At 31.3% G+C, this 26145-nt stretch overlaps 1 protein-coding gene across 5 annotated transcripts in view; it reads left to right on the plus strand.

Moving 5' to 3' along the window:
* Positions 1-26145, plus strand: part of LOC129942843 (homeobox protein prospero) — a 238951-nt gene that overhangs the window by 162955 nt on the left and 49851 nt on the right. For 3 of the 5 annotated variants that reach the window (XM_056051933.1, XM_056051936.1, XM_056051938.1), the window contains exons 2-4: positions 5457-9534; positions 9742-10720; positions 17455-17637. In XM_056051933.1, the coding sequence (XP_055907908.1) occupies positions 6147-9534; positions 9742-10720; positions 17455-17637 (4550 nt within the window). In that variant the 5' untranslated portion in view covers positions 5457-6146. The remainder of the gene's footprint in view (positions 1-5456; positions 9535-9741; positions 10721-17454; positions 17638-26145) is intronic. The other 2 variants (XM_056051934.1, XM_056051937.1) reach the window with 2 other exon arrangements.

Here is a 26145-nt window from a genome sequence, read left to right on the forward strand (position 1 = left end):
TTCGTGTATTCATTTAGTGAATGTGTTGAACTTTTTGAAAAAGCTCTTTTTTTGGTTGATTTCAGTTTCATATGTCATTTCTCGCCATAAGGGTGAGACATCTGTATATTTATTATCTGTGGTATTAGTGAAAGAACGTTACTCTCTTCATTATCAAATTCAAAATTTGAATTTCCAATTACTCTATATTTGCCTCTTGATCTTTTTTGTCTCTCAGAGCGAGGGATATATTTCCGCACAAGCACTCAAGCAGCCAATCAAAGAAATAAGAAATAGATATACACATTCACACAACAAGATATATGGATGAACAACGTTGCATGATAAACCAGTTTTTTTTGTGTGTCTAATTAGGTAGATTTGTTGTTGTCTTTTGCATATGGTTCGAATTTTATAAAGCAAGTGGGTATTATGTTATCGATGGAGATGTTTTTTTCTTGAATTTCTTTTGTTGGTCGACATTTTCGTATTATTGAAAATGCCTATTGTTTTAATATTTTTAACTTCCCATAGGAAGTTATTGTAATGGGTCCGATTTGTCAAATTGAAAATTTTGACATTTCTCGACGTTTCAAGGTCCCTAGAGTCGAAATAAATGATTTTTAGAAAGATATATGCGTGCATGTGACGTTTTTTTCGTTGTCCATAGCTCAAGAACTGGAAGAGATATCGATTTCAAATAAATTTTGTTATACACATAATAAGGCAAAAAGATGCAGAAAGGGCTCTCAAAAAAATTGCGTGGGTGGTTTTTTTTTACCATAGCAGTTTGAAAAAAGGTGAACATTTTGGTTAACCCTAAATATCTTACGAAACCAAAACGCTAGAGACTTGAATTAAATTTTATATAATATATTGTAACGTGATATCAAAGAAGTATATTTTTTGAAAAAATAAATTCAACGGTTTTTTTTTATAAATCAAAAAACCTGAAAAAAAATTTGTCACCTCCAAAATTTTACGACTAAAATATGATTTCATCTCTAAAACAATTTTGTGCAATGAAGACTAATGTTTTTAACGTCTGATAAAATTTTGAAAAAAAGGCGAATTGACCGTTTTTTTTTTATAAAAAAAAACAATGCTAAAACTTGGTGAAAATTTACTTTCGACTTAAATAGCTTTGCAAAAATTAAAAATATTGGCTTCAAACTTATTTTATTTCACCGAAAATATTGTTTTCGATATTCAGTAATTTTTATATAAAATTCCAACAGCCCGTTTTTTCATAAAAAATAAAATCTACAAAAAATAGTATGCAAATTTGGTAAAAATTGATACGAGTACATAAAGACAAACTTTTAAGCAAGACAAATCGACAGACGGGATGGAAAGTTATCAGTGTGGGTCGCATCACAGCCTCTTTTTTGAGAATTTTTTCGTGACAAGTGGTTATTTTAACGTACATAGAGATGTATTACACAATATTCAATCAAAAAACGATCCCACCATGCAAAGTGACAGTGAAATTCCATCAAGTTGGTAGGTATTATATACGCGTTGAAAAAAAAGGACATACATACCTACCTTCAATTTTTATATGACTTCTGCCTTTTCCTTTAAGGAAAGCAGCTGACCATGAACAAAATCACAAAAAAAATGCAATGCCCAGATAGTACGCAAAAAAAATCAAGAAAAAATATTTGACAGCGAATTCACGATACCTACAATATCTATTAACCCACACTACAATGTGCAACCACAAAACTTGCCGAAAGTTGAACCAAAAGTCAAATTCTGCTTATACGATTGACTACGTAACACCCAAATCACTATTCCATGACCTTACATCATACCAAATACTAGAAACAAAAAAATATTTCTAAGAAAAGTTTTTTTTTTATATTTTCTGGTATTGTATACCGCAAGCCTACAAAACAAAGAATAAAAAACTAAGTAAGCAATGAGACCAAAAAAAAAAAAAAAAATCTGAGAGAGAATGGGCGGGCGAAATTCTTTTGCAAAGAATTCTCTTCCTAAGCGCTGATATTGCAGTGGCATTCTTGGGAACTAAAAACTTCATTGTGTGCGTTTACACAAAAATTTGTTGTTAAAAATGGAAAATAGACCTCTTTCATAAAAATTTAATTAAATAAATAGTGGACGCAAGAACTGTTTAATTTTTTAAATAGAATAAATATAATGCCAAACAAAAATAAAAAAATATTTTGGAATTATATAAACTCCCAATCCCTCACAATTGCACCACAAATGTTGTTATATTAAAATGCATTTTTAATTATGTTGCGACATACCTATATTGCTTTTTATAAAAAAAAAGTTAAAACTAAAAAAAAATCAATTCACCATGAATTCGCAAAAAATATTGGAAAAAATGAATGCATTTTGCATTTTTTTTTCTAAAAAAGTAACTACATATAACTATTAAAAAAAATTAAAAAGCAAATATCTGCAATATCTTTAGAATTTGAAAATAATTTGAATTGACTTAGATGGCTGTTATACTTTGGAAGTTTTATCAAATATTGCACCTATTCTACACTACAAATTTTCCCTATTTTTCATAGTTTTCTGCAATTTTTCTTGGAATAAATAAATAAATTTAAAAAAAACAAAATCGGTGCTATTTATAAAAATTTATTTTTTTTTGAAAAAAATATAAAAAAAATAAAAAATTATATTTAACAGACTGCCCAATTGCTTTTCGCAAGTAACTAATTGAATTTAATGATTTTTTAGTGATTCTAGTCCTGTTAAGGAACAAAAAAAATGGTTTTAAATTTTGTATTCCTTTATAAATATTTAGCCAATATATTTTCAATCAAAACCCGTTTCAAATATCAAATATGGTGGCGCAACAGTCCGTTGTGAACCAGGGCCTAGTGACTTACAACTCTCAACCATTCCTGTGTAATGTTGTCAGGAATGGAGGGGACCTACAATTTTATGCCGAATCCGAACGGCTAGTTTGAGAAAGCACTTTTTCATGACAAGAATTACTCTTGAAAGATTTGTCAATTCCTCGCAAGAGGCAGTACCCGCGAAAATTAATTTTTTTAAATTAAGGTGACACAGGCAGGGATTGAACCCAAGACCCCTTGCATGACAGTCCAACGCACAAACCATCATGCCACGGGTACTATCAAAACCCGTTTATTTCGTTCAAATATTTAAAAAAAAATGTGGACGCTACAAAGCTTAGCGCAAAGCACCAATCAATTTTTTTTACATGAGACATGCCCTTAAGGAATTTAAGAGCTTATTCAAAAAACAAATATTGAAATCAGTTCATAAGTTGCTGAGCAAATTAAAAAACGAAATAGCGGTTCTATGGGCGATACCTTTCCTGAGCAATACATAAATATGTTTTTCTTTTTAAAAGAAGCCATGTTTAAAAATAAAATTTTAGATAAAATTAAAAAAAAACTATCGGTTTGTTTTTGAGAAATTTCGAATTTTCGTTTTTTGATCAAAAAAATTGTATGGGCGCCACTGTTAGTTTTGATCATAAAAATGCCTAACGCAAATCTGCTCAAAACCTTAACTTACAAGTTTGAACTCAATCGACCCAATGGTTTAGGCTGCAGGAGCGTGGACAGGCAGAGAAAACAGACCAGACGGAATCGCGGGACCCACTTTTTCCGACTTCTCTACCATCGTAATATCATGTTTGAATAAAATCACGAATGAAAACTAGCCATTATATAGGTATATGTATGTAGTTCCTTTATGTCCCAAATAAAAACGCTTTACGTAATCGGTTCAAAACCTTAATTTCAATCAACACAATGGTTTAGTATGTAGGGGCCAGTCTAGACATAGGTACATACATACGGACGGAATAGGGGATTCACTTTTTTGACTTTTCTACCACTTCGCTATGTATGTGCCTAAAAAAATAAGATGTAATTGAAGGCATCATTTAATTTAATTCAATTTAAAGCATGACTAAAGTTTTTTTCAAATTCTAAATTGCGTCAAAACAAAATTTTAGTTGCTTTTGACAGCAATGGTGAATGTCGTTAAATTGCTAACAATTTTTTACTTGTACAACTTAACCGTATAAGCTTATGGCTCATATGACCCCCCCTCGATCGTCCACGTACGAGCGAAACTATGATGCATATGCCTTACAATATCTGTAATTAATCCAGTCTCTTCAAATTTTTTTGACCGATTTACGATTATTAGAATCACTATTGCGTTATGCGATAGTTAATGGATCCATTTTAGTAAATATCAGACTTTCAACTAAAAAATATGGTTTCACAACTAAGTTTGACAGAAGTCAAATTATAGCCGTATACTTTTGAAACCGCAAAATGGATAAACCGTTACAACAAGGGTTAGAATATTAAAACAAAATTATCTGATTTTATTCTTAAGATTTGTGGACAGAAAAGAAAAGTATTAGCTGGAAAAAAGTGGTTTAGAAAAAAAGTTCTTAAATTAATTGTAATGGAAGAATGGGAAGCAATCAAGAGATAATTTTGCAAAATTGTTGCCAAAACTTTTCGAAAAAACTGTCAAGAATTATGGAATTTCACCAAGTCTTAGAAGTATTCGTATGAAAAATAACCACAATTTAAAAGGTGGTTTCCCTCTTTATATGATTCTGGCTGGAAGTAAAGCTTAGGAATCCCAGATCTGCACTATCAAAACGAATAAATAATGATCTTTACTTTCATCAGATTTTAAGAAACACATACATATGTGCATTCTAGAATGTTATAAATTGAATTATTATTATTTTCCTTAATAAAATAATTATTGATAGGTACGTACATAATAAGAATGTAGCTTCTCGTTTTAATATCTACAAATGAGAAGGTTATTTATATTATCACAAACAAACCATCCCTGTGAATAACAACATAAAGAAGACTAATATGTACCTACCTACCCCCGAAAAAAATTGTCTTAATGTTCTGATTTTGTTCACTGGAACTGAACAAAAATATTAATGAAATCTCGTGAAACATACATATGTACATACATATGTACATAGGTAATAAAACACAACCAACATCTTACGTAGGATATGTAACTAGTTAAGGACATTTGTATTCTCATTTCTCAGTAATTTTACTTAATAAATATGAGTGCATACAAGGAATTTTTGTATTTAAAATAAGATCTTTCTAATAAAACGTGAGTCATTAAATTATCGAAGAAAAAGGCATTAATATAATTCAGAAGTCAATTATTTTTCGACAATTTTTTCACTTTCCTGGTATATTTATGATTTATTTTTTGATGTACGTTTGCTGCGACTTATGTTCACCCAAATACGTAAGATAAAGTTTACTTTGAACGCAAAAGAAGTAGGTATACATATTCATATCTATTAATTTATTTGTATCTAATTTTGAATAAATGTGTATAGTTTATGCAATTGTATAACATTATAAAAATTATATCTATGTACATGTGTTTGTACTCCACTATAAAAAGTGTTAATGTATCTAATTGTTTTTATTTTATTATTAAAACAGGAGCAGACGAAAAAATGAAATAATGCAATAAACCAGCAGTCTTATGAGTGTGGAAAGGATTAAACAGCTGGTTAAAAACTTCGCCAGGTCGCATGTAGGAACCCCCGGCGAAAATTGCGTGTTGCTGCGGAGGAGAAATTCGCCAAAAGGCATTGACTGTAATATTTTCGAGAAGCATATATTACACAATAGAAAAAAATGCATCACTATTATTTATTGACTTCTATATATATAAAGTATCAGAGTTATTTGTGTTTGTTTTTTATCGGGTCGGGTGCTTAAGTTGTGCTTTATGTAGTCGGTATATAATCAGGAAATATTAATGTAAATACATAACTACCCCATCTCAAACTTATATATATTCATATTTTGAAATAATGCACACATACAAATAAAATCGTTACACCAATGTTGCTTAACTCTTCTAACAGTAGGAGAGGGAAGCAAAACAACACAGTTATATTACTACTTGACCAACCAACAACACGTCTCGTCTTTTTTCGTGTGTTTATTTTACAATTATACTTTTAAATGGAATTCATGAATTTAAAGAAAAATACAGTACGAGAAGCATTCCCCTCCTCATGCCTCGCATACACAAATTAAACATAAGGAAAGAGAAGGAGAACATACTATCCCCACTTTTCATTGAAAAAGTGGTGGGTAGGCCAATAAAGAGAGTTTCGTCTTATGATGTCATCAGAGGAGGATACACAGTGCTTTGGGTTGTATGATAAGTTACTTATTAACAGAAATAGTTCTGAAAAAAATGTCATTGGCGCTGGAATTAATTCATTGTTTATAAGCAACAGCAACAGCAATAGCAGTAGTATAACAAGTAATAGTAGCAGATTTATAATCAACAAAAAGTGCCATCGACAACGCGTGCCCGGCGGTGAGCAAAGGAACAGTAGTTATTCTTCAATACCTACCTTTAGTTTCCGTCCGTCTTCTTTCCTGAGTAGTGCGTCTACGGGAGCAGCTGGTTTTTATGGGACTCTTTTAAATCAATCGCAATCGTCACAATTTGTTGGTAGTTTATTCGGTACAAACGGTTTCGGATCAGTTAAAATGTTAAATGAAATTTTAGACCGGCAAATGAAACAAGCTCAAGATGCTACAGGTGGACTACCATCATCTTTAATAGATAATGCAATATTAACAGCTGCAATGGAATCGGCAACAAGTGTAGATTTAATAAGTGCTAGCATAAAATCAAGCTTCAATTCTTCAAACGTAATAAATAACAACTGTATGAAGCACAGTGGTATTCAGATTGAACGTGGTCGTGGTGGAGCTAGTGGTATTGGTGGTAGTGTTTTAAACAATAACAATAATGACCCTATTTCTTCAAATTTAGCGCCCGTAGATACAAATGAAAAACAAAACGAAGATTGTGGCAGTTTGAATAAAAGCCTATCAGTATCAACGAATCCACAATTAGACGCAGTTGCTAATCAACAACAGACGCAACACGAAAATAATTTAGCTCACCATATGCTCCGCAATATTCTACAAGGTAAAAAAGATTTGATTGCATTAGATCAAGAATTAAGATCTGTTATAAATAAACACGCTAATAGTGAAAACCTAAAACAAAACACGACTGGTGGTTCTGTTGATCCTGTTTATGAAGACAACAATAGTTTTATTAGTAAAAGTAAGAATAAAAGTGCAACCAATAATAATAATAACAATAATAATAATTATAATGATAATAAGAATAACAATAATAATAATACTAGCAATAATAATAACAACAATAGTAGTAATCATAACAATAACGGTAATAATAATAATAACAATCAAAATAGAAATAATAAAAATAGTTATAGTAATAATAGAATAAGAACTAAAAATAATCATAATAATAGTAGTAGTAATAATAATAAAAATGATAATAATACCAATAATAATAATAATAATGCCAATAATAATTGTAATAATACCAATATTAATAATAATAAAGCAAATAAAAATAAGAATAATAATAGTCATGATAGTACTAACAGGAATTTTATCTGTGAAAATGAATCAGGAGAAAATGCAGGAGTAAGCAATGAGTCGAAAAGTATATCACATTCTTGCAGCAACAGAGCAATCAGTCATTTGATTGGTGGTGTTGATCAGCTTGTGCAGACGTTAGAAAGCTGTTCTGATGTTCAAATCAAATCTGAGCCTAACACATCAATATCACCCACAAGTATTTTAAATGAAATTAGCAACTCCAACCCGGAATCTAATAATAAAAGTAAAAGTTGTGTGCGAGTTATTAAAAACAGTTTAAGACAGAGGAAATGTATAGAAAGCGAGGAAGAGCAAGTTGCAGTTTCTGAAGAAACGGATGACCTCACTTTTTGTGAAATGCAACAGCCGCAACTAGTTTTGCAGTCGGACTGCCATTCCTTAATTGACGATATTGTCACTAAAAAAGAAGCAGATGCTTTACTTGAAGAAGAATTAATGGTTTTGAGTTCAAGGTCCGATATAGAATCAATGGGGTCTCCAAGCAACTGTGACATAAATGAAATTATGATTGATTGTGTAAAGGAAGACAATGTTGAAGAACGTACGAAAGAAGGTGAATTAATGGGAAAAAAATCAGGCAGACTGCTTAAGCCTGTTATTTTGGATATGAAACGAGCACGGGTTGAAAATATTATTTCTTCAATGCAATCTAGTCCGTCCTCTTGTCACCAAATGAATTTGCAAGTAAATGGCTGTAAAAAACGAAAACTTTATCAACCACAACAACATGCCATGGACAGATATGCGGCTGCTGCTGCAGGTTTAAATTTCGGATTAAACATGCAAAGCTTAATTCTTGAAGAAGAAGAAGAGGAAGATATTGAATCACCTCAAATTCAACAAAAAAGGGTACAAAAAAATGCATTGAAGTCACAATTAAGAACAATGCAAGAGCAACTAGCTGAAATGCAGCAAAAATATGTGCAATTATGCTCACGAATCGAGCAAGAGTCTGAATGCCAAGAAGTCGATGATACGGCTAGTGACAGTATAGACAATTTTGGTAACAATAGTGCGATATCGCCACCTTTATCGCTTACAAATTCAACTCACACCACACCCCTTCTGCGGCCTTTATCAGTTTCACCACTCTTATATTCTCGAAAGCCAAAAAAACATGCGCCTGTAAGGCCATCAATTGGGAATACTCCTCCAATGCTGGCTCAAATAATGAGCAAAATGATTACTGCAAAGATCCATAGTCCAACAGCTGAACATTCACAGAAAAACTCATTGCTTCAAAACAAACAACATGTTCCTGAAGTTCAAAACGCTCATGCGACCCATCCCACCATAAGTAATGCAGCTGCGATGTACTTAGGACAACACTTTTTACTAGAACACGAAGTCCGAATAGCTAAAGAAACGGCTGAACAACATGAAAGGCATCAACAGTTCCAGCAACAGATAAAAGAACATCAACAAAAACAGCATGAAATTCAAATAAGGTTCGAGCAAGAACAAAAGGAAGCACTTCTTAGACAAAAAGAAACACAACAACAAAACCTAAGGCAACAAAATCAACTGCGAGTAGCCCAGCAGCACAGAATACAGACAGATGTTCAACTGTTAGAATCGCAATCTGCTACTTCACTGGGTAACCATTTACTCCCTTCACCTTCGCCACAACGACCTCAACAACCGCAGGAAGTGCATCCGAATACAACCGCTCAATCAACAATAAAGTCTGAAATTTCTGAAAGGTTCAACATGCTTCGATCACATTCTTCTTCAACAGTGAAAATGTCAGGTTCTGATCTAGAAGGCCTAGCGGATATTCTCAAGTCTGAAATAACAACATCTTTATCTGCTCTGGTAGATACAATTGTTACACGTTTTGTGCACCAGCGTCGACTCTTCAACAAGCAATCTCAATCAGTTGCAGCAGCGGCAGATCAATTAAATAAAGACTTAATGATGGCTTCCCATATTCTTGACAGAAAGTCACCCCGAACGAAAGCAACAGACCAATTATCTTCTAGTTCTGTACCGATTGTTTCAGCAGCTTTAGTTAATACTTCAGTGAGCAATTTGATCAGCAGTCAATCAGGTAATAGTTTAATTCTTAATTCAAATACAAAACAAACAATTCCTACTAATAGTAGTCTCTGCAATATTAGTTCTACAATCAGTAGTCATCCGTCTATTTTAGTTCTTACGAACCATTTAACAAATTCCAATGGCAAGAACAATTGTAGCATTCATATTGCGGGGCCAAAAATAAACAGTGCCAAATTAGTTTTCTCTTCATCATCAGGGATAGGAATGCAAGATCACCATGTTACAGGCATGAATTGCACACTTAGTCAATCAAATAAAAGTTGTAGTAGTAATAATTTACAGCCGTCTCATTTAAAATCTTCGCCCTCAGCGGCTATATTCCAGGCACCAAAAACACCTCAAAATATGAGTTCTGCGGCATCAGTATCACTGTACAATTCAATTGGGATAGGTGGAAGTGGTAGTATGCCACTAACAAATTCATTGAATCCCTTCTGCATGCCTGAACCAAGGGAACACAATGTAGAACAAAACGAGGCACTAAGTCTAGTGGTAACACCGAAGAAAAAACGTCACAAAGTTACTGATACTCGGATAACTCCCCGAACTGTTAGTCGAATATTGGCACAAGACGGTAATGTAGGTTCTAACATTACCCACAACCTTACACCAGATTCAAATTTCTTACAAAATCCGAGCTGCCAACAAAATACCTTTAATATTCAAACACAATCTGTTAATAACAGTAATATCAGTGTGGCACCGACAAGTACGACTGCCTCAAAAAACTCTTCACCGCTACCAAATTCATACCACCCACCAGCACCACCGATGATGTCAGTAACCTTACCTACATCCGTAGCAATTCCAAATCCTTCGCTTCATGAATCCCAAGTATTTTCACCATACAGTCCGTTCTTTAATCCTCATCATGGGCCGCATGGAAGTTCACACATAGCACCTGCCGCAGCACAAATGCATCATATGAAAATGTCGTCCAGTCCACCAGGTCTTGGTGGTATTTTAGAAAGTAGAGATTCGCCTTCATTATCACATCCACCAACAATGATGCATCCGGCTCTGTTGTCTACAGCCCATCATGGAAACTCTCCCGATTATAATGTGCATTTGCGTGCGGCAATGGATACCCAAGACAGGAACTCAGACTGCAACTCAACTGATATGCAGTTTGACGGAATTCAACCTACGATATCCTTTTTGAAACAACAAATAATGTAAGTTTTATTATGTAGGCAAACTTTTATTTTTTTTTAAATATATGTATGCACAGGCTGATCATATTTATAAGTACAATTTAACAATTCAATTTTGGCATTGATTTGTATAATTAAAAATGAGTGAGATGCGACTCACACTGATCACTTGTCTCAAACTTAAAATAAAATCATACTTTGTGTGAGATAAATAATTTGAAGCCAATATATTTCTTTGACTCACGAACCAATAACGCTAGTGACTCGCATTGAATTTTATATTATAACAAGCTTATATAATTAAAAAAAATCAATTAACTTTTTTTATGTATAAAACAAAAAAACTTAAACAAAAATTGTCTCGAATATTTTACTAATAAAAAATGTTTTTCCTATAATATAATACTATGCAACGAAGAATAACGTTTTTGACATCTGGTAAAATTTTGATAAAATTCGAATTGACATTTTTTTTTATAAAAAATAAAATCCCAAAAATAACACCACTATAACTTGATAAAAATTGATTCTCGTCTTACTTATCGATTTTAAAAATTTAAGATATTGGGTTCGAACTAGTTGCAACTTATAAAAAATATAATTTTCGACATTTAAAAAGAAAGTTTAAATAACAATACAAACAAATTTTTATAAAAATAATACAGTCAGTTTTTTCATAAAAATTAAAATCTACAAAAAATAAAACGCAAAAGTGTTAAGAGTTGTGATTTGACTTCTAAATGATTTCATTGGGCAGGTTCAGACATAAGGGACTTTATTTGCAGTCAACTTCATTCTATGAACGTAAATTTGACCAAGGCAACTAGTTAGTTTTTCAAGTGTCATGAATTTCAAATTCAGAAATTTTATTTCACAAATCTCTACTTTAAGTTCATAGTTCAAAAACCACCAAAAACATTAGTCTCTACAAAACACTCCTGAGGCAAGCTACAAGTCGTATCACGGTTTTGTATTGTTAAGAAATGTTACTTACTTCTCTTAAAAATTAATTACGAAACCTTATATAGAAAGCATTAAATACAGCTGTTCAGAAAATAAATGGATCATAGAGTAATAAAGTTTAGATTTCAGTTGTTTGAAAAAACATTATCAACTGTCATTTTGACAGAAGTTAACTTAACTTGATAGTTAGGGAGATTTTTCTTGACTAACTTTCCAGTCAACTTTCCTTTAAAGTTGCATTAATTGGAAGATAATTTTTTGGCAGCAGGCCAATTGTTTACGTAAGATATTGTTATAAGAAAAGTTTGTGTAAGCGTCTGGTAGCTCTGTTTGGAAACGACATATTCGTTGGAAAATGACTATAAAACTTTTTTCGAGATAGCTCCTAAGTGATCAATTTGACTATCACCTTACATAGATTAAATTAAGTTGTTTTGACTGTCAACAATAACCACCCGTAAATAGAAAACCCATCTATAAATAAAACTTATAACAATTTTCAAGAAGAAATGGTAAGAAAACATCTGGAAATAAAGAGATTCTATACAATAAAAGTTCATTTAACAGTTGCTTCAAGGAGGGGGTTTATCCGCAGACTACTACATTAACATGTGGCATTGAAGCGAGCTTGAAGCTCACCTCATTTCTTTATATACCTAAATCGAGTTAAAATGAGCTTGATTCGGCTTGATTCCGGTCGGCGATCGGAGTCAAGTCAAAATTTGTGAAGAAAAACCTGTGTGGAGGAATTGGTTTTACAGATAATGCATTATGGTCTATTTATTTGCATGTTTGTGTACAAAAAATATAGTTTTGTTTTAATCATATTTAAAACAAAATTGCACATGCAGTAGGTAGCATATTCTTATATGGTACTGAACTAATCAGTTCTTTGTTTAACACGAATCAAACTATCTCACTTTCACTACATAAGAAACATCGAAACACCATTTGCATTTTAGAAAGTGCTGTAAAACTTAATCATTTTTAAATCTTCTTGAGCGGTGGAACCAAAAAGATTTATTTAATCTAAACTGAGCTAAATCTTTATCTTTTTTATTGCAAAATAAGCCTAGTTAGTCCATTTTATTAACAAAACTCAATAATATGAACAGTAACAGATTTATTTTCTCCCCAATGGAAAACACATGGTTACAAATGCACAACAACTCAACGAACACAGCCATCGAGACACAAATGCAATATCAATCGTACCAACATGAATCGCATAAGATCCATTCGAGTCTCATATAAATGTCAAAAACCCATCCATAGTAAGACTCTACTTTAGCTTTTATCGGTAGTATTCATACTGCGGATATTGTTTTTGTTATTCTCTATTCTCTGGTTCTCGACTCAAGTATTAGCAGAACAAAGAAATATATTGACTTACGTAAAATTATTTATTTCACACAAAGTATTGTCAAAAACATTTTGTTTAAGTTTGAGACAAGACAAATCGACATACGGGATGGGAAGTTATTATTGTAGGTCGCATCCCAGCCTCTTTTTTTTTAATTGCTATGGTAAAAGAACCATTTGTTCTGAGAATTCTTTCTGTATGTTTCAGTGTTATTATCTATGTACATATATAACACAATTTACTTGACGTCGATATCTCTACTGGTTCTTGAGATAAGGACGACGAAAAAAGCTTCCCGAACGGACGTACGAACGTGCATACGCACACACCGACATATCTCTAAAAATCTTTGTTTTGGATTCTGGGCATTTGGAAACGTCGAGAATGTCAACATTTTCAATTCGATAAATCGTGCCGATTACAATAAGTCCCTAAATAAATAAATACATTAGATGGCGCAACAGTCCTTAGAAAACCTAATGACTTATATAACTCAACCATTCCTGTGTGCGAGTAATTGCAGGGATGGAAGGGACCTAGAGTTTATAAATCCGAATGGCTAATTTAAGAAAACACTTTTCATGACAAGAATTACTCTTGAAGAATTTGTCAATTCCTCGCAAGAGGCAGTACCCGTGAATGAAACTAGTTGGCACAGGTAGGAGTCGAACCCAAGACCTCTCGCATGACAGTCCACGCACTAACCATCGTGCCACGGGTACCAACAATAAGTCCCTATGAGAAGTTAATAATCGAAACCATTGGTGGAATCGGCTAAGGTGAAGAATGACTATCACATTTTTTATAGTCAAATTGACTATCATCGAGCTTTCCGCCTGTGTATGATTATTTAATGGCTTTAATTTTTTCGGTTTTTTTTTTAAACTAAAAAATTTCAAACTAAAAAAGGTAAATAATAAAACTTCGTTCGTTACTGTTAGCGTCTGCTAGTAATTTGACTATCACCTTACATATTTCAAATTTCATTATTTTGACTGTCATTTTTCAACAATTACCTTAGCCGATCCAAATTGTTTTGAAGTTTCACAAATCTTATGTTGGGTACTATTGAAGGACAATATTGATCATTCAATTATTTCAACAACAAAAAAATGTATGCATTTAGGTCCTTAAATTAATATAACGTTAATTATTGCTGCTTATAACTAACAAATAATTTTTCAACAAAAATTAACGTTTTTCATTGCTTGGATTACTTCTGTATAATGTTGTTTATATAAATCTTGGTTTTGTATGAGCGGTCAAATAATCGTATTTCAAACAAAAGCTATTTATGGTGTTGTATGACAGATAGTGTGAAGTTCTCATTAATCATACATTAAATATAATCAGAGTCAAATATCAGGAACATTCAACTAAAAAAACATAAAATAATACTAGAACTGAAATGTAAACAAAAGTATAAAGAAAAATCGACGAAGATTGTAAAATCGATTAGTTCGACCAGATCCGTACCACAAGAATGGCAACAGAAAACGTATGAGAACATTTTATCACCACTGCTTGTTGCTCAGTATAATAGTTGTAAATGAGAAATATGTCTTAATTTTTAAAAAATATTTTATTTTATTTGTTATAGAAATAACGTCCTTCCATAATTAACTTCATAGAACATTTGTTCATTTAGTAATGTGCGAAATATAGTTTTTTTTTGTTGAGATATTAGAACATTTTATGTTGAGTGTCTTCATTTAAACTTCCATTTAGTAACATTGCGAATAAATTCACTGAAGAAGAATAATACATTGCACGGAAAGAGCACTGCTTAACCGACGGATTTAAGCAAAGACAGCCAGACTAGATTTTTTATTTTAAATTTATATTTGTTATATATGCACAACATACCTACATAATATATTAATATTTAACAATGTTAAATAAAATCAGACATTCATTTTAGATATAAGGTTTTATACTTAGCAGCGACATCTTCAAATATTTATATATATACGCATAGTCCAAAAAGTCTCCGTACATCAGCCTAATTGTAGTCTTTTGTGAAATAAGTAATAGGAGTAAATGTAAAAACCCAAGTGGTAACAATAAAAAAAATAGTTTCTACCTTCACCTTTTTACTATGTTTTAAAAAAATTGTGATTTTAATTTTCAAAAATCGGCTTTTAATATATTGTTATAGTAAATATAAAAATAAAAATTTATCTCAGAATCAACAAAAAGAAAGCTGCTGTACGGAGGCTTTTTGTACTATTTGTATATATGTTCAAATTAATAATTACAAAATTATATAACAACTTTCATTTCCTGATAAAATATTTAATAGCGTTTTGTTTGTAATCAACCTGTGCATACATTATTTTAAAGACAAAATCTAAAAATAAAGATTTAACCTAAACTTTTAAACACCCTGTCTTATTAAACCTTGTGCTAAAGTTTAAAACATCAACCCATGAATTGGATTTTAATTAGTAGGATTTTTTTGTATAAAATCATAATCACAAATCTGTTTTAATATTTTGTAAATCTTCGCAAGCCTTCAAACTGAAAATATTTGCTAATTGTCTAGGAGTTGAGGTTTAATTTTTGGTGTGAAAGAAAAACAGTTGGTATCAAAGTTGCAAGTTTTCGGTGACCTCTAAAGAACAAATGTGGCTACCTACACGTCTGTCGAAACCATATTTGATGCCATGCATTTGAAGTGGTTTTCCTCCCTATTTACATAAATTTACCGAGAAGTTTTGCTTTTGTAATATATTTAAAAAACAGTTTTTTTTTTAACAAGCTTACAATCTAATCTAAAAAATAATTTATGATATGCTCATACATTTCCTATACATTTTCTTAGCTACTTCATTGATTTGAATATAACAAGTCTTTACTTGAACAGTGTTTTTCTATATTGCCAACACGTCCCCTTTTATATAAAATATATTGAAGTCCTTACTGGAGAACGGACAACTCTTTCTCTTCATCTAGCTTCATGTTTTGAAACTCTAGGAACTGTTTAACGAGTAGATTGAACATTCCGGCTGGAGCGTGAATTTGATAGAATTTGTGGTTGAATAAAATCTCTTGTATCAGCATGCTCAAAGGCTAATTGTGATGTTTGTTGACCCTGAATATCAGGTGCCATTGAATTGTTTGTTACAGATGGTAAGATATCAAATTCATAAAGACGGTGTTTTGTAGGGTTTGTTAAAACATCGCTGTATCCTTCAGAAATTAATTTGTTTAGTGTAATACTTTTAGCTTTTTTTCATATTGATGTTAATAATCTTGTTTAAATTTCAGAATCTTCAGCAGCTTGTAGTCCAGTAACAAATAAGACATTTTAATTGGTCGATGTAAAGATCATTCAATCTGAACTCTTCATAATTGTTGTTTACCAATGATGCGTAGCTAACCATATAATCTAACTTCCGTTTGAGTGTTTAAAGACAGCTAAAGTACCTTTATGACCAAACATACCCTCAAAATTGATATCCTTAACTTTTTTCGATAAATCAAGTTGGTGTGTTTCTCATGAGCGATTGGGTTAGTTTTTATTATGAGAAGGCGAACCTTTGCTGAATCATCAAGGGATACCCCATCGACAAATAATACGTCTTCAAAACGATTGAACCAAGATTCAAAAGTTAGTCCATTACAAATTCTTGACCTCGGCGATCGGCGGAGTTTGCGTTGCAATTCGAGAATTTCTAAGATCTTCGGGCAATTCGAAATTCTTAAGAAGATAATTGAATGGAGATCGAAGAGAGAAACACCAATAATATTTTTTTCTTTAATAATTCTCGTCGCCAAACTGTTATATATTCAAAAAACAGGTCTTTATTTAACATAAAATAATGTATGATATGTTCATACTATTCATATACATTTTCTTAACTACTTCATTGATTTGAATATAACAAGTATTTACTTGGCACACTTGAACTATATTGCCAACTTTTAATTCACCCTTTTTCCAAAACGCTGCCACTTCGTGCTGGTAGACGAACGTTTCTTTTATCACCATTACTAAGACTACCTACAACTTTAATGTCATTTGATTTCCTTTCACTCCAAAAATAAGCCCTCTGCTCTCGGTCTATGAGAAAGTCGAACGCAAAGCTATTTTATTTGTCTATATAACTTATTAGAAACAAATATTTAAAGAATATGTGATCTAAGGGCTTATGTAAAATTTTAAAGTTATTGAATCAAAATTATTCGCATTGTGAGAAAAATTCATTATTATAAAAATGTAAATTATTAATATGTATATGAAATGAATACTTAAAGTAAAAATGTCTAATGGAATGCCAATTTGTACATAGCTTCAACTTGTTTGTAATGAAGTTCATTTCTTAAACCTATGGTCATTTCAGGAACATACATAAACGCTTAAAATATCATATTCTTGCTGTATTGATTATAGAAAACTGACATATTCTTTTTTAATTATAAATAGCAAATCAGATTCCTTAACACCACTGCACTCTTCGACATTGACACCAATGCACCTGCGAAAAGCTAAACTTATGTTCTTCTGGGTGCGTTATCCTAGCTCTGCAGTTCTTAAAATGTACTTCCCAGATATCAAGTTCAACAAAAACAACACAGCACAATTGGTCAAATGGTTTTCGAATTTCCGGTAAGTCAATATTAAAAAAATTATGTTTCTTCTTTTGTCGTAGATACATAAGTAAGTGTTATGTTTGCTTGTTGTGTGATAAGAAATTATATATATGCATACACAATGTATATATAACTCAATATTTAAATCAAGTATTTGGAGCCTTGGTACTGAATCAACTACCCGCTTATTGTACATGGACTATTAAAAATATTACTTTTCTCATTAATCATTTATTAAAATAAGGAAGCAAACAAAATATTTAAATTACGACGCAAATGCTTAAATATTTTTTTTTGAAAACCAACTATATCTACATTTGATGGCCCGTAAATTATGGTCGAACCTGAATATGTTGATTGGGCGGGTAACAACCTATCAGAATTTCGAAACTTGTATATTCTAGACTACAACGGGTTTTTTGGTAATAGCTGCTTTAATGATTAAAAAAAATACATAATTTTTGTTATATTGTTTTTTTTTTTTTAATTTTACAGTAACCAATTAATTTTTACTGAGAAAAAGTTGATGAGCATTGTAATTTGGCTATAAATTAGTAAATCAAACTCATTGTTGCACTTCAATCTTTAAAGAAGTATGCTGAAAATTGTATGACTTGATGTAGGTTTTTATTTCAATAACTTTCAATTTTTCGAATTAAAGGAAAAAATGTTCTAATGAACCAAAGCACGCATAAAAGTGTAGTAGAGCATTATCTCCATAATACAATACACTTAATGGAGGCCTTATCAAAGTTATTTGATTTTGGAATATCTAAGATTTCTTATAATTATTTCCTTTTATTTTAGTTTAACAATTTGATATGGCAATTTTTTCATTGAGATCAAAATTTTCTATTAGATCAAAATGGCCGCTTACAACAATGAACTTATATCACATTAAACTGGGTGTTTTTTCTTGCAAGAATGGCGGCGATGCCACAGGGTCAACGCAGCATGTCTGCATTCAATTTATTTATGAGCATTGTACATTTTTTCGATTCAGAAAATATCTTTTATAGCCTATATACCTAATAATTTAATATATAAGCTATTTTATTATTACAAAGTTCATTAAAATACATTCAGTAGTTCTTGCGTAACAAACATCAATCCAATCATACATACAACCTTAGAGTTTTAAAAGGTATTATGATGAATGTATACAAATGATCGTAATGTTAAACAGATGAATCATTTAAATTCACAGTTTTCATGTTTGTTTACATTTAATCAGCACTTATTATTTTTCTGGTAGGTAGGTTAGATAAATGGAAAACAATCTTTATAAAAAAAAATATAAATTTCTACATGTGTACGTATATATTTTCTAGGTACGTAGGGCAAGCTATTCACCGGAAATGGTTTTCGAATATATTTACTTTTTTCTTAGAGAAATATGTAGGTATATAAAATACTAAATTTGGGTTCTCTGAAAATCTAAATATGTGTTTGTATTTTATCCCAGGTGCAGAAATATGAACCAAATAGATTCCAAGAAGTTATTCAATACTTTCAACGTATGTATTTTATGTTAGTATGCGTAGAGTACAATGAACACAGATATCCGACGATAAAACCACCCTTAGAAAAATTCTTTGAAGAACAAGATGTACTAGTGGCAGATGTTTATTTGAAACGTTAATATTAAGCCCTATCTCAAATGCAAACAATAACTTCAAGTAGGTAAAATAAAAAACAAGGTACCTATACCTATCTCCTAGTAGCATTATCAAATCCTCTGCGTTGTGAAAATTATATTCCAGATGACCAAATACGCTTACACACATACTCGTAGGTTTTCTAACAATGAAAATGAACAACATTTCATTGAGTCTCTTTTGTAACTGTGGAATTTTTTTCAAGGGTTATTTATATAAATTACAGTTTTTTTCTCATGCCTCGACTTGTATCTTTTAATGTTATTATTTAAGCATTTCTTTAAAAAAAAACAGATGTCCATCATTTTACTGAAACTTAGTTCAATCTAATCAATTTACATATGAACTATCGATTTAAAGAAATAAAGTGTTTAGGAGTTATTAAAGAAGTGATTGCCGTCGTTATTATGTTAACAATTATAATCTCTTTCAAATATAAAATATTTTGATTGCCGTACGATCTTCATTATTATGTCAACAAGTATAGGTACTTACTTTCAAATAAAAATTTAAATAAATAAAACTTAGATATTGCTAAGTTAATTGTAGCACTTGTCTTAGATAATAATATTGAAGTTTTTGCTATATTAAGTAACAATCTTCCAAAGAGTTCTCTTGATCATTTTCAATATGGTATATGTAATTAGGTATTAGAGATTCTAGACTCAGATGAGAACTATTTAGTTTACAGTCAATTTGACTTAACAAACAATCAAATGTTTGCAAATGAAAATCTAAGCCTACAAGGCTTATTCCCGATAAAGAATTTATTATATTTATTCAAAAAGTCCGATCTTGCACTTAAACAAAATTCTATTATTTGATAGTAAAATACAAATAAAAAATATTTGAAAGTAAAATACAAATAAAAAATATTTGAAATCGCTAATAAAAATCTACTGACAGCTATAATTTTGTTTATTTTATCGAAAATGAACTCAATTCGTATGTATATGGTTTTATAAGAAATTAATAAGTCTTAAAAGTAGAAAACAAATAAATTAGGTGGCGCAACAGTCCATTGAGAAATAGGGCCTGTTGACTTACTATTGATCAACCATTCCTGTGTCCGACTGATGTTGTCAGGGTTGGATAGAAAACCCTAAGCTTTCAAATTATAATAATCTTGAACTACGATCTGAATATAATGCTATTCAACAAGAATTGGGCATTTTAAATACATTTTTGTAGGGCCCTCGAATTTTATTAATTCCCAACGTAAAACCACAGGTTATCGAAACTGCGTGAAATTAAATGATTATACAAATAGTGATGTTTTAATTTTCAACCTTTTTGCTAGATATTATTAATAGGTTTACTACACCGGTTCATTTTCAAACCAGGAATTATTTAGTGTTTCTTAGTTGTTTGATATATAGCTCTATCATTCTGCATGTCTCCCCTATTCTGTTCTATTATGAACTTCATCATTTAACTTTAGGAAGCTTTAAATGTAAGAAGGATCTTGGAGTCGTTTTAAATATTAAACTTTAATTAGAACAAGGCTAATTAAATGCTTTCATTTTAAAGGAGAAACGCAATAGAGTTCAGAGATCTATACTTTCTTAAGTCGCTTTTCAACTGTTTTGGAAAGATCTATGTCGGAGTTTCCTAGTGTAGTTTGCAATTATTTTTATAGAAAATCCAGCAATATAATTGAAAAAGTTCCAAGAAACTTTACTCGATATAAAATGTTGGCCAGAACTAAAGCAACTTTATTTGTTGTTTATATTTTTGGTTAAGTTGAAATTTTATTTTAATACATTTTTACTATATTCACAATTATAATAGCTACAAGAAGTAATGTTTTATTAGCTATAAAATAAAATATACGAATATTTCTTTCATATTATATCTGGCCAAAACAACTTTTTAGAAAAAATGATAATGTAGTTACAATCGGTATTTAATTTTAAATATTTTGTGATCTAACTTTTATTATGTATATTGTAAATTGACCAGAAGATCCACCACAATATGATCTGGAACACTTTTGCAAGATTCATTGGCTTGGGCCAAAAGTGACGGCAACCAAACACGTTTTTCTGTTTTGCTTTGGTTTTTATGTTATCCTTCATTTAGTGTGTGATGCGCCATAAGAAAAAAACCAATAATCGTGAACTGTGTTATTTCGAACATGTTTTGTTGCATTCGGTGGGTATTGCTCGTATCCAATGGCATGTATTTTCGACAACGACCACTGAAGCACATCAAAACAAAAACGAGTGTTTTGTTTGCCTTTATTTGGTGTGAGTACTCACATAAAACACAACTTTATCTTGTTTTACGAAACAAAATAAGCATGTTTTGCTTTTTTCGGTGTGTTTTCAATATAAGCTGTGAATTTAATTTTTCTAAAAAATTAACAACCTACCAACAATTTTATGTACATATTTATGATTAAATAAGTTTGATCTGCTTTAGCTCCGATATCTTTTTCGAAAATAAATTTTTGTATTTTTATAAAATATAAACTAAGAATATAGTACAAAAATTATAATGACAATATTCTATCGAATGAAATCATTTTGAAGTCGATATTTTTTCTTGTTCCTGAGAGTCGAAAACGAATTTTTACCAATTTTTTGTAGTATTTTTATATTTTATAAAAAAGACTCAGATAGAGTTTTATAAATCTTTACCAAATGTTAAAAACAACGTTTTTGATAATATCTTTAAGACAGTATTTTTATTTAAAACATTTTTTCTTAAAAATGTTAACGTTATTTTGTGTGTCATGTCACAATTGAAGTTGCTTGTTTTATATGAGAATTTAAAAATAGTCTAAATTTATTTTGCTGTTACCTCCATACAAGAGTTACACATAATATGTCCATATATGTATGTGTATTCAACAAAGAAAATGGTTAAGTTATGTTATTTTGTGTAGTTCGATTTTTAATGCGCGAAAAGATATCATGAAAAAATTCGAAAAACAATAAAGTAAACCGAAAAATTATGTACATATACCTATATATGTATGTCATCACATCAATGATATTTTCAATATGTCAGCGGCCAATACAAATAGTGTGTATTAAGATGCATTTTAAAACCAGTTATGTTTATATAAAGATATTTAATAAAAGATATTGGCATACAGAATTAGGAAAAAACATTCATTGTTGTTATAAAGTGAAATAAATGGTTTTACATATGATTGTTTTGGTTTTGTAAAGTAAAAAACGAAAAATTGCAAAATTTCAAGAACAAATTTGTTGACATAATGTGCATGGCAAACCGCGTTTTAAAAAAAATCAATGTAATTTTTTTTATAAACGTAAGTTATACATTGTTTTTCCAATGGGAGAGATACTGCAATTAAATGCATTGAATTTAAATCATTAATTTAGCTGTGGTTAAATTTCAAGGGCCGCTATTGATTTTGAATAAAGCTTATATTATTTAAGAAATTACTGTAATTTCTTTTTATTATGATAATATTGTTATTATGTATGGAAAAATATTGGAAAAATAGTCGCGCCGACCTCGGCGGCACACTTCCATCCGATGGTCCAAATTTTCCATGAAGCCATGTGTTAAATGATTTCATCTTTCATCTATTTATTTATGTTAATAATTAAAATTTCCAGTTTAAATCATCTGGAAACTGGAACGTATAAAAGAAATTCTATTTTCCACAGAGACATCCTCTCCTGAATGTTTTTTTTTCTGTCTTATTTCAAAGCCTCTTTAGTCTGATTACTTCTTGTTGTCTTTAAAAAACATATACCGGACATAACAAGGTTTAATAAATCGGTGCAATTAATAAGGATATCTTTCAAGAATTGACCTTATTTCATTTTTGTAAAGTGCAATAGAGCCAATATTCAGTAGTTGGTCTTATTACACTTAAACAAGATAAAATGAATTAAAATTGGATTTATTTCACTTTAAGAGCATGGTTTGTGATAGATGTAAAAGAAATTTTGCATTCACTCAACCATGCACCTACCCTAAATCCAAAAATGTGTTCAAGAAGAGATGTTGTACGGGGACATCAAACTTATCCTTATTTACTTTGTCAAAGTGCCCATATGACCAACAGAAAAAAATTGGACTAATTTTCCTGTTGTAAAGTAAAATAAGGCCAATTTTTAAAATGTGGCCACTTGGCTTTATTTCACTGCACCGACCAGAAGTATGAATTTGGTTGACTGCGGTATCTATCCCGCAATTACCTTATTGTATTCTAATACGTTCCTTAGCGTGATGGTTAGTGTGTTGGACTGTCATGCATGGGACTCAACTCCTGCCTATGCTACCTAACTTTTTTCACGGGTACTGCCACCTAATTTATTTATTTTAGATGAAACTGGCCATCATATTGCCTTTGAAGTAATATTTCACCATGTCCTTCAGAAGTGGCATCACAATGAAGTTCAGTTTCTCTACTTATTGCCTAATTCTTCTAAGCTAGTTGGAGACGGAAGTCGTCCAATAGCCTCTAAATGTTTGTTGGTTGGCCGTATGCCCTTACCACTTGAAAAATCCTAACAATTCAATCTCAGAATAACAAAATTGACATTTACTTGGTCCTAACTCAATTCGTATTGGCCATCTGGGGCCCGTATAATAAATGGAATCTTTATGCATTTTAATATGATGAAATCCGTTCTTAAGATCTAACGTTGTAAAATAATGTATTCCTTCAAAGCGTTCAATACAATCATTAATTAGAGCAACGGGCAACTATCACAGAGCACTTGTTTATAATCAAAACGTCGATAATCAAAACGTAAACGCTTTTCCTTATTTTTCTTTGAAACTAATTAAAGATAACGAATAAGGAGAACACAAAATAAAAGTCTTCTAGGTGAATGGCTTATCGGAATATCGGACTTGGGTTCATAGAATAATCATTAGGGTGGCTCGTTTTTTTTTTTTTTAATTCAGGTTTTGGGCACTAACCAAAAGTTGCCTTTATATATCATGATGTCAGGTAAAAAAAAGTTTTTGAAAAAAATTGCGATTTTGTACTGCCCCAAAGTCATACAAAACTTCTCCTGAAACCAAAAAAAAAACTAGTAAAAAAAATAAATGTTCCTCAGAAATAAAACCATTTTTTATTACTTTGGTGACATTAAATTTTATTATGGATGGTAATCAAGAGCATTTTAAGTAACAAACAATAAAATATGAAGAAAAGAAGTGTTAAAACTATGTTTAAAAAAAAGCAAAAAGTTAAGAAAAAACTACAAAATTTTAAAATCTTTTTTAGAATTGAAAAATGGCATTTTTTTTCGGGATTCAATTCTTGTTCTTATAAAGCCATCACGCCTCATTAACGCACCGTTCCGTCGCTTGAGTTCTCAATTTTCTGTGTGGTTAGATGTTCTGCACCGATTAGAGTTACAGATATTTCAAAAGAAGATTCCGGTGATGATCCTGATGACAAAGTTGAATTTGTATCTTGACGAGCAGGTGAGGGTGGTATCTCATCGTTTTGAATTTCCGATATGAAAGCTTTACTAGTTGACGGAGTTTGTTCCAAAACAGATTGCGATGCTGATGCAGATGGAATATTAACATTAGTGGCATGTTTTATAAGTGATGCATCATGTCTTCTTTTCCTTTGAAGGCATGCTGAAATCTGCTTTGTTACTTTGACATCAACATTGCTTATAACCATTTTTCGTTGCGTTCGTTGATCCATTAAAAATTGTCTTTCTCTTACTGGCACTTTGAATTGTTTTTTACACTGGCATGAATTCAAATCCTTACATTTGCATATCGCGATATCAAAAAGACAACGAGATTTTTCTTTAAAAATTTTAATGCGATTTTTGTAAGACTCTACGTCTTTTCTGGATTTGTAGGGTTTCAATAAGTTTCGGTATTTCTCATGATAACTTTTTATTTTACTCGAAACTGACCGCTGGTCTATTACAGCTGGTATGGACGCAAACTCCCACAGTTTAATTAATTTTTCACTAATTACTTCACATGTATTGGAAACCGAGTTCTTGAATTCTTTTGGTTTATTCCGACTAATCCACAAAAAACATAGAATAACATCTTCATATGTTGGAAGTACATTTTTTGGTAAGTCTCGACCAAAACCGAAAACTGGACACATCAAATCACTCCGTAAAACTGACATTTCTCTATATGAGGAAAATTAAGCACTTGTCGCCGCAGAAAAAAAACACTTCTAAATGATATTGCTAATTCTAATACAAAAACTTTTTTGTTTCAAGATATGGGTTCCGTCGGTTTATATTTAAAAAATGCTATAGGGAAGGGATGGCGATTTTCAAAAATTACGGTTTTCAGTTTTTTTCAGTTCTTTCGCTTTGTTACCCCTTCAGTTTAACCTTCCAGTTTTAAGCGGACAGAAAAACCGTTTTTTTGAATAACCGGTTTTCGTTTCTTGTTCGAAACAAAATTCAGATACTGTTAGGCCTACTACATATACTTTTTGGATTAGAGATATGGAATGCCTTGCCTAGGTTTATATTTTTTAAATGCTATAGGGAAGGGATGGTGGTTTTTTCAGAATAACCAGTTTTCGGTTTCTTCGTCACTTCAATTTAACCTGCTGAAAAACCGGTTTTTGTATAACTGTGACCTGTAAATGTGAATGAAAGTGTTCGTGGTCGCAGTTACGTAAAAAACCGGTTTTTCAGCAGGTTAATCTAAGAAGAACAACTCAACAATTTCCCCTCCTCATATTCCTACCCCTACACTACAGTACCGCTTGGAAATAGAGAAAAACATAACCAAACCAGTACACAAACACAGCCAGGTTATTTGAGAAAACAAAGACTTTGAATGTGAATAGAGCACAAACACAGCCAGATTGAGGGTCAACTGACCCCTTTGCTCCCCCCTCTCTTTCCCCTAGCAGACGCCTATGCGTTAGT

The sequence above is a fragment of the Eupeodes corollae genome, chromosome 1 (assembly GCF_945859685.1).
Source record: "Eupeodes corollae chromosome 1, idEupCoro1.1, whole genome shotgun sequence".
Classification (NCBI taxonomy): domain Eukaryota; kingdom Metazoa; phylum Arthropoda; class Insecta; order Diptera; family Syrphidae; genus Eupeodes; species Eupeodes corollae.